Source organism: Perissodus microlepis, chromosome 15 (assembly GCF_051167445.1).
Source record: "Perissodus microlepis isolate ML-2025 ecotype Zambia chromosome 15, ASM5116744v1, whole genome shotgun sequence".
NCBI classification, from domain to species: Eukaryota; Metazoa; Chordata; class Actinopteri; order Cichliformes; family Cichlidae; genus Perissodus; species Perissodus microlepis.
Genome location: NC_140475.1, coordinates 9258895 through 9269697, shown reverse-complemented (window position 1 = coordinate 9269697; position 10803 = coordinate 9258895). Strand labels below are relative to the sequence as shown.

The 10803-nt window shown below is 41.7% G+C and overlaps 1 protein-coding gene across 1 annotated transcript in view; it reads right to left on the bottom strand.

Annotated features, from left to right (window-relative positions):
- Window positions 1-10803, bottom strand: part of LOC146371636 (steroid hormone receptor ERR2-like) — an 85548-nt gene that overhangs the window by 56836 nt on the left and 17909 nt on the right. Inside the window, exons 4-5 of the mRNA XM_084954086.1 lie at window positions 4850-4960; window positions 4376-4537 (exon numbers count right to left, since the gene is read on the bottom strand). Of these exons, the coding sequence (XP_084810212.1) occupies window positions 4376-4537; window positions 4850-4960 (273 nt within the window). The remainder of the gene's footprint in view (window positions 1-4375; window positions 4538-4849; window positions 4961-10803) is intronic.

Here is a 10803-nt window from a genome sequence, read left to right as displayed (position 1 = left end):
CTTGGCTGACTGTGGATGAAGTGGCTAGGTGCCCCACTAGTGGAACACAGCATACATTTGAGAATCACTGGTCTACAGCAAATTGACACATAATGTGGAGGAGTTGTCTCCTAATGTCATTCTCCATTCCTGAACTTTTCTTACCGCTGAGGCCTCAATCACACGGGCCTGTCGACGACCATCTGGCAAACACAGGTCATAAGGTTGCCAGGTAAGGTCCCTAGTTAGTTGCCAGGGTTGTCAGTAGTTTGCATGGAAGTTGCCAATTTATCTGCAAATACTTGCAGACATCTCTCTGAGCTTTAGTTAAACTTAAAAAAGTACACCGCAAACCGGAAATAAAAAATATTTACCATTACAGGGAGTGCAGAATTATTAGGCAAATGAGTATTTTGTCCACATCATCCTCTTCATGCATGTTGTCTTACTCCAAGCTGTATAGGCTCGAAAGCCTACTACCAATTAAGCATATTAGGTGATGTGCATCTCTGTAATGAGAAGGGGTGTGGTCTAATGACATCAACACCCTATATCAGGTGTGCATAATTATTAGGCAACGTCCTTTCCTTTGGCAAAATGGGTCAAAAGAAGGACTTGACAGGCTCAGAAAAGTCAAAAATAGTGAGATATCTTGCAGAGGGATGCAGCAGTCTCAAAATTGCAAAGCTTCTGAAGCGTGATCATCGAACAATCAACCGTTTCATTCAAAATAGTCAACATGGTCGCAAGAAGCATGTGGAAAAACCAAGGCGCAAAATAACTGCCCATGAACTGAGAAAAGTCAAGCGTGCAGCTGCCAACATGCCACTTGCCACCAGTTTGGCCATATTTCAGAGCTGCAACATCACTGGAGTGCCCAAAAGCACAAGGTGTGCAATACTCAGAGACATGGCCAAGGTAAGAAAGGCTGAAAGACGACCACCACTGAACAAGACACACAAGCTGAAACGTCAAGACTGGGCCAAGAAATATCTCAAGACTGGTTTTTCTAAGGTTTTATGGACTGATGAAATGAGAGTGAGTCTTGATGGGCCAGATGGATGGGCCCGTGGCTGGATTGGTAAAGGGCAGAGAGCTCCAGTCCGACTCAGACGCCAGCAAGGTGGAGGTGGAGTACTGGTTTGGGCTGGTATCATCAAAGATGAGCTTGTGGGGCCTTTCGGGTTGAGGATGGAGTCAAGCTCAACTCCCAGTCCTACTGCCAGTTTCTGGAAGACACCTTCTTCAAGCAGTGGTACAGGAAGAAGTCTGCATCCTTCAAGAAAAACATGATTTTCATGCAGGACAATGCTCCATCACACGCGTCCAAGTACTCCACAGCGTGGCTGGCAAGAAAGGGTATAAAAGAAGAAAAACTAATGACATGGCCTCCTTGTTCACCTGATCTGAACCCCATTGAGAACCTGTGGTCCATCATCAAATGTGAGATTTACAAGGAGGGAAAACAGTACACCTCTCTGAACAGTGTCTGGGAGGCTGTGGTTGCTGCTGCACGCAATGTTGATGGTGAACAGATCAAAACACTGACAGAATCCATGGATGGCAGGCTTTTGAGTGTCCTTACAAAGAAAGGTGGCTATATTGGTCGCTGATTTGTTTTTGTTTTGTTTTTGAATGTCAGAAATGTATATTTGTGAATGTGGAGATGTTATATTGGTTTCACTGGTAAAAATAAATAATTGAAATGGGTATATATTTGTTTTTTGTTAAGTTGCCTAATAATTATGCACAGTAATAGTCACCTGCACACACAGATATACCCCTAAAATAGCTAAAACTAAAAACAAACTAAAAACTACTTCCAAAAACATTCAGCTTTGATATTAATGAGTTTTTTGGGTTCATTGAGAACATGGTTGTTGTTCAATAATAAAATTATTCCTCAAAAATACAACTTGCCTAATAATTCTGCACTCCCTGTAGAGTAAATTTTCCTGCATCAGCCAATACATTTCAAAAGCGGCAACTTTTACTTTGAAGGCAAACAACAAAATGACATATAAGTGTCATTATTTATTAAACAAAGCCAAAATGCAAAAATAAATACGCCCCATGATTCAGTAGTTAGTAGAACCGGCTTTAGTGACAATAACTTGAAGTAACTGTTTTCTGTATGACTTCATCAAATCATTGTAACCTTCTTTACGGCACTGATTTAGCCCATAGAGGTTTGTTTATGTCAAGCTCTCTTAAGGTATTTCAATGAGATTGAGGTCTGGACTTTGACTGGGCCATTGCAACACCTTGATCCCTTTTCCACCCGTGAATAAGCTTTCTCACTGGAGTTCAATAAAAAAAATAAAAAAAACTTTAACTCTTACCAGAGTGATGTGCAAGAACATTGGGCTCAAATTGTGGTCATAAATATTTTGTACTACTGAGTTTTGTAACCTTGTAAACCAAAATATCTGAAAATTTTATGTTTGTGCATTCGTAGATGAGAATTTGTGTGTGTGTGTAAAAAGATTTGTGTTTGTAAAAATATTTACACAAGTTACAGTTTTTTTTGTTAAGGTCTGCTTACAGATACAAAACAAAAAACTATGTGTAAAGCTCTGCGCTCAAGTTTCCTGGCTGTGTGTGAGTTTCAACTTACAAGTACGAATTTTGACCCGTTTTTTCTTCCTTTCAGCTGATTGGTCAATGTCATCTCAATCACAAATTTAACAATCCAATCAGAGAACAGATGGGTTTGGCTGTTGGAGTGGCGCTTTCCATATAAAAGTTTCAGATATTTTGGTTTACAAGGTTACAAAACTCAGTTCACAACTACGCATTTGATTTACAAGTACAAAATATTTATGACCACAATTTGAGCCCGTACATTCCTGATATCTTTGCTCCTTGGCATTACATTAACACACATCTGAATACCGCAGACCAGCAAACTGCCAAAACCTCAGCTTTCACAGAGGTGCTCACCCTCGCTGATGATCAATTAATTAACTTGATTGATCTTTCTATTTCCTACGGAAGCAGTAAGGATGTACTTTGTTTACACACTTCTACATCTTTTGAGTTTTTGTCAAATAAATAATGACACGGGTTACATGTCATGTGCATTTCCTTTGAGGCTTTATTTACTTAATTTTAAACAGATAATTTTTATTATGTCCTGATATGTAAAGCCACAAAACTAAAAGAGGATGTACTTTCTTTTTCCCATGACCGTATTTGCCATCGTCCTATAACTACTCTGGGCCACTGCTCAGCAAACGATTCATAGTCTTACTTTAAGTGTGGACGACGAGACAGTGAATGGGACAAATAGGACAGCACTGTGCCAGCCCAAAAGGAGACAGAGAGAAAAAACCTCCATTGTTTTGGCAAAAAATCATTTTTTATTTACTCTGAATAAATTCATTTTTGTTTTTACGACTAATTAATTGTGTTTAAGCAAGCACGAGACCTTTTTTAGTTCCTTACTCTGACGTAAGGATTTGCTTTTTCTTTGTTATCACCTTGAAATAAATGCACAACAAAAGACAACTGAAGATAAAATTTGTGTCCTGTCTGCTGCCATTTATTTTAATTAATTAGGAACCCCTTTAAGAAATGCATCAGTGAAGAATATTACTAGCTCTAATTGAATAATAATTGAACTGACAACACGTGTGTCTTTTACATGCTTTATTTAACCAGATCAATGGCTTGCATATACTTTGAAACCAGCCAGTGCTCCTTATGAACACGCGGAGGTCCAAAGTGTCTCCTTCAGCCGATAAAGATGAGAAGACCGGAAGATCTAAGAACATTTGCATAGCAAGTCTTATTTAAGAATTCATCAACAAGGAGAAGGGAAATCCATCAGTATTTCCCTAAATAAATCAATTTCACCACAGGCCCTGTGTAGTCTCCTTAAGTAAGTAAGAGGATTGCTTTCTTTAAGTCTGGGATTGAAATGGAATACATTGACATAGGGGCGGGTCCCCCCCACAGACTCTCCCACCCCACTCCACCCCACCCCAGTCAAATCAAAGGTTTCAGCTGCTCTTTATTGATTAGATTTTAGAATATGGGACTAGCTTCTCCCTTAGGTGCAGATGAGTAGCAGATGTTAATTATCCTGTGTGTGCATGCATGCGTATGAACGGGAGGGGGTGGCGTGTTATGTACAGCAGTCGGTGAAGTACTCCAGTAATCTCACACTGTAACATTTCAGCAAATCAAAGAGCAAATGGGAGCAGTTTCTCCTCCGCTTTACTAACTGCACAAGACCACACGTGAACCTCTTTTTTTTTTTTTTTTTTTTTTAGCAACTTAATAGATGGCCTGTATAAAAAGCACCTATGTCTGAAATTTCACATTAAGACAAGTGTTTGGAAAGCCAGAGCCCTGATGACAGGTTCAGTCAAGAGCAGTCACATGTTTCTACCTGGGATATGTTTGGCCCAGCCAATGATGACCACCAGCTCGCGGTCAGCCAAGTCACAAAGCGTTGTCAGAGCCTTGATGTCTCCGTCCGGCATGGTGGGGTCAGGCATGGCATAGATCTTCTCTGGCTCCACCACCAGCAAATGAGAGACAATCTTTGTCACTAAGAGGGGGAAGAGAGAGGTAGAGAGAAGGACGGAGGGCGTGAAGGAATATAAATGTACTGTGGTGTGCGACGGTTTTAGGCAACAGTGTTTGCCTAAAATATGATCATATTGTGCCACATGAATCTCATCTTTGGATGTAGATAATGCTCTCGCCATATTCCTCAAGGGGATTCATTTCACAGCTTTATGTCCCATCATATTAACTAATAAAGTTAATGGTTTTTGTAATGCTCAGGTAATACACACATTTTTACTGAGTGAGATTTTAAATTTAAAAAAAGAAAAAAGCAACAAAAAAAGCGACTCACGTGGTTTTTTGGCTGGAGGGGGGAGGGTGAGGCCGAGGTAGGCGCCGTTTTCGGCATCCAACCGCCGCTTGTACTTCTGACGCCCCCCTCTCACTCGATCCAGACGCACGCCTGCAAAAAAATTAAAAATATCACGTATGCATAAGATAAACCAAAGCCACTCTGACGAATCCACAAAACTTAATGATTACGTAGCAAAATAAAATAAAAGGGAACTTTTCACTTGTTATGTTTGGAAGTAGGCGTTGCTGCTGACTTTCTCATTTTCTTTTTATATGCTTAATTTTTGAAAGTTACATTCAGTTATAACGACCTATTTTATGGCATCGTATTTGCTACCATAACCACAGCTTATTATAAAACTGGAGCCTATTTATTGGGAGGAAACTTGACCTATTTTGCTGTGTCATCAGACTCTCACAAGCATTTCAGGGTTTTTAATTTTCTACCCTGTATATGACAAATACTATATAACCATTCTTCATATAATATACAGTACAAAAAGCATTTTTCTGTCATTTATCTACATAAACAGTTTCATTCCTTTATTTTTAACCTTTCAACCATCAAGCAGGACGTCTGAGTGGAAGTTTAAGCATTCACATGCAGGATTATCTTCAAAGCCATCACAGAGAACGCGGGCTGGATGCACCTTGTCTCCTGAATTGATACGTTTGCATTAAAAGTTGTTTGAGCACTGAGGGAGAGCAAACAGATTTTACATGGTCAAGTGGAATTAAGTCGTGTGAGATTTCCCAGTGACTCATATAAATTCCTTTGATTCCCCTGGAAACAAAAGAATCCGATTAGGATGGTCTTTCAATTTCCTGACACCGACTATCCACTAACCTAATTACCCACCGTGCCCAGAGGGAGCTCATTCTTCCCAGCAAACACAGTGAGATCATTTTATGCCTGGCAGATTGAAGCTAAATCGAGAGCCCCTCTCCTAACACAGCTTTCCATTTGTACGCCTTAAAGTAATCAATAAGGCTTGCAAGTAGACTTCTTGTTCTTTGAACACATGTGGATGCGGTTTTAATTAGTCAGTTAGGCAGGCAGGAGCTGGGTTTGCGATAGATGGAGCTTTAGTGGTTGTTTTTAGCATTACTCTTGGTTAAGTTAAATTTAAAATGATAAATTGGGCTTCAGGAAACTGTGTGCATGTACTCCAGATATTAAATCAGTTCAGGAGCCTCTCTCTCTCTATTTAATGGTACACAGAGGCCTAATAAAGGGTTATGCAGTTAGTTAAGCCTTTCACAATAATAAGCTTGTTTAATGCATAAATATATTAAGAAGGTATCAAAACCGAATTCATGCAGTATGTTCTTGTCAGGCTAACTGACAGTGAATTGTTGCTGCTTTTGCCCCTAACATTATCAAGACACACACACACTGACACACACACACTAGTTTCCCTGCCGTGGGCTGCTAGGTCATGTAGCTACGACAAGCGACAAGTGACCAAACAGCCAGAGTTAGAATTCCAAGATCCGCGGGGGCTGTTTGAACTCGAACATCCAACTGGCCCATAATTAATAGACGCTGACAAGAATTAAGAGCTCAGCGCTAACCAGTTTCAGTTTACAGCTTAGCGGCGCTCCAAACAGCAGAGACCCGAGGCAGGAGGCCAGGGACAACGACAAGGGAAAAAAACAAGGGTTAGATAAGGCTGAAGAGTGGGAGGGTTGGAAAATCAAACTGAACAATCTGCTGTGCTTGGATGAATATATCTGTTTTCTGATGGTTTCTTCTTTCTCAATTTGTACATCCTCTCTCTGTCGGCCCTGCCTGTCCCAATGACCACCTGATCTCACCAGTGCGGGATTATCTCCTCCCCATGTGATATGGAACAGTACTGAGAATATGACCACAACAAGACAGCTGAATGAGGCCCCTGGAAGAGGGCCGGAGAGGGTGCGAGGGGGGCCGTATGTGTCATCGTCAGCACCGCATTCCTAACCTCAGGCCCAAAACCACATCGGCCTCCGCGCTTCAAGACAATGCGGGTCCAGACGAGAGCCTCTGACATGGGTTGGGGGCGGCGGGGGCCAGGCGGGTCCACAGATCATCTGAAAGGCATCCAGATCCTTTTTTATGGTTGCTGGCCTTTCATAAAGTGTGACAGGCAAAGTATGGATGCATGGGTGAGGTTATGGGGTAAAAGAAATGTGTGTGCTGGATAATATGAATTCACATACTACAGCACGCTCATAACTTTGTGCTGACTGCGAGAAAGACGGGCTGAGATACTTGGCTGAAAGTCTATTCTTGCTATGTGAGTGTGTTTGTGTGTGTTTGTGTGCGTGCACATGTGTGTGGCAAGACGATGAGGAATATTTACATTGGAGCAATCTTTACAGCCACCTGATCTGTTTTGCTTTCACATACACAACATTTATTGACTTGTTATAATGTTAAGGCAAATTTCTTATTAAAGTGACAGTGTTTCGCTTCATGCGCTGGCGGCGTGTGCGCCGGGTGTGTCCTGTGGATTATTTTGTTCTGCTATGCGTTTATTATTTGCACATTAAATCGACAGATATCTATTTCACCATAGCAGCTGCCAAAATATTCATTTTATGGCCACAATGAAAAAAATGACAAAAAAAATTACACAGTAAGTAAAACGGCCCTTAAGAATACATAATAACATTTTTAAAGTCCACCTTAAAACACAAATATCAAAATGAAATCTGACTTAAGTATGTGATTAAATTTTCGGCCTAAACCCCCCACCCAAATTGTCTAAATCCACATTCTTCGCAATGTCTTCAGAAACATCGGTCTATATGCTGAAAAACACCCACGTCAGCAGTGTCTTCAATGTAAAACTGAAGCCAGAAAAACAGAAATACACAAAGGAAGACAGAAGGTTGAGCAAAAACAAAAAAAAGTGTCCAAAAAAAACATTCATGATATAAGTGAGATTCATTCTTCTGGTGCAAAAAGATGCTCTACAGAGCAGTTGTCATCACTGAAAGGTGCATGTGTCTCATATCGAGACTGTGTGTTACTATGTGAACATGTGCTCGTGTGTACATGCGTGTTTAAGCTTCTCACTCTCAACTATTTTCAGCCTTTCACCTGTCAGAGGCGCTTCTTTCGAGAGAATGTGTCAGAATTGGCTGGCTGGCTAACGCTGCCAAAGGGAGATTAGGAGCTCCCTATTTTAGCTGGGAAAAATCAGAGGGATGCGGCGTGCAGCCCCCTCCGACGCGGCCTGCTCACCCTTTGCAAAGCGCAGCCGCTCTGCCCTTCCAGGGCTGCCTCTCAACATCTGATCTGGAAAGTCAGAAAGAGCTACAGTAAAGGCTGTCATCGGGTTTTTTTCTTAAGTCTGGGTGGGCTGAAAATAAGAAGGGAAAGGCGAAGAAAAGACGACACAAAAAGTTGAAGGGAACTGGGTTGGGTTGGGTATTAACATGGCGCACCATCTGCTGCAACCCCCTCCCGGTGGCCTGGCAATGCTGGCACTGCTTAACCGTAACTGCTATGGCACTTGTATCACTCTTTATCATGTTTTACACTTACATAAATCTGAGCCAGCGTGTCCACAAAGGGCTATTATTTTGTCTCGCAGTGCCGCCCTAACCACAGATGCAGCTCTAATAAAAAACATCTGCAGAGCTCGAGAAGGGCCGAGATCATTCATGGAGTTGAAGCTGGTGTAGTGGACAAAATAAAATGTTTTAAAAAAGCTAGAACGGTGTCAGTGACAAGCACGGGACCTCAAGGAGCGATTCTGAGCCCCTTGTCAGGGGTGATATACATTTTAACATGTGTGTCGGCAAGCGAGTACATGTATAGAAGGGTTGTTATGAGGTCAGCGCTTCGCTAAATCCTCTTCTTCGGAGGAACACGTGTTAGCCTCCGTGTCTGATCTATCACCTGCCAGACAGTGAGGACAGGCCAGTGCAGAGCCTCTGGGTGGGCGCTGACTTTCAGCTGCATTCTGCCAGCTACTCTGACACCCTAAAAAGCAAACAAGCCCCCACACATGTGCTGTTAGATAGACAAGTTTACGGTACAAGAAAAAACAAGTGGCAAGAAGGGAGGGGTCCTTCTCACTTACAGTTTAAGTACTTCGAATGGTGCAGACCAACACATGCTAAAAATTCTGGTTCTGAAGATGCCCACAGAGTATAGACTTTGGGTATATCTTTGTTATGGTGATGTAATCTTAGCATATAGATTGGTTTCTGATTTAAGCCTATTGATTTGGAAGGGACCTGACAGTCTGTGATATTGGATATGGCTTTACTAATCTTTTGTGTATGTGGCCGGAGGAAAATAAGGCTGTAACATTACCCTGGTAGCCACGTTCGCTCAGGAAAGACTGCTGATCCCTATCTGTGGTTAGGAGAGGGCGAGACAGCGGTGTAGGTTGCCAAAATAGTCTGGCAGCTTGTGTTCATCCACCACATTACAGCGATATCAGAAAATCCCCGCATGCAAAGAATAAACCACAGAAACACCGAGCTAACATCACTGAACTAGAACCCACCAGTAGTGACTAAAAGACCAAACTGTAAGCGCCTTTTATGCTCAGACCTGCTTCTTCCAGGACAGACACTCAGTGGGTATAAGGCGATATGCTTCTGTTCCAGTGGGACTTGGTTTTTGAACACGATAATTTGTTAACATGATGATCGGACACCTGTTCAAGGACCAACATAGATACCCATGCTTACTGGCACAAAAAGAAAAAAAGAATCCATCTCTCTTCTTCAGCAGGATGTGACTCAAAGCGGAAATTGAAAAATGCACACGCGGTAGATTCTTGCATCATTTAACACTGTACAGTAATGCTATGGGATATTAGCACCGCTATTAGCTGGGGGCACTGACTCCTGGCAGTTGTGACTGACACCATACCTTCCGTGAGTTGTAATTACGTGAGAGTTTTTCCACTGACCTGTGACCTTTCATCAGTCTCAGCTGGACATTTGAGGGGTCAGTGAATGAGGCCGGCTTCCTCGAACAGCTGCCCTTCGCTGCCGTCCACCCGGCTCATCCAGGTGCTCGGCTGTGACATAGCAGTAAAGCCGAACCAGGAGAGAGGCCTGTCATCTATATTATTTCTTCGATTTTCTTGGAAAAATAATAATCTGTTACATCTTAAACAGACAGCTTAGCTCAACATACCCTTAAGCATAATCCATAAATTCCCTTTGCATTATGTTGGCACTGGCCACAGCTAGAATACCTGATTTATTTAGACCCCTATCACACCTGAAGCCACCAAACCAAGTTCGAAGAAGTAAAGTCAGCTGATTAGTGGCAGGTGGCGCATAGCAGAAGGGTTTTCCCCACCCACTAATGGGGCTCAAAATCCCTGGCAGCTACCCTTTAAAAGTCAGGATGGCACGACTGGCACGAGGAAGAGAAATATTGGAAACTTCTAGAGCAACTCATCACAATATATAACTCTCACAGCACCCCGAGGGAGGCGTTTTTTAAGAAGCCACTGCCAAAGTGAGGGAAATTTGCAATAGGAACAAATGAATAACTTGGGAAAAAAGTGAAACTTACAATATCCAGTTTATGTATTTATCAATGTTTACCTGTTAATAGCTGAAGATTATAATAGTTAAAATAGAAACGTATCTGGACACATTTTATTAATTAAAAAGTTCAAATGGTTTCATTTCAAAGGAAAGAAGTAAAAAAAACACAAGCCTGCTTAATATTGACAAGGATTGTTACGAAAATTGAAATTTGCCCAAATGTGTAAACCTTCAACATAAAACCATTTTTCTATTTGGACACCACAATCATGAGTTTACACCTAAAAAAATCTGTTTTTAAGCTGGAAAAGCTTTCAGTTCATCCACATCAGAGAGTCAGTCAGCTATTTTTTTATGTCAAAGATCAAGGTTTACTGCGATCTCACAAAACATATCTGGGCCAAACTGATTAGGTCTGGCTTGGATATGGATATAAAATAC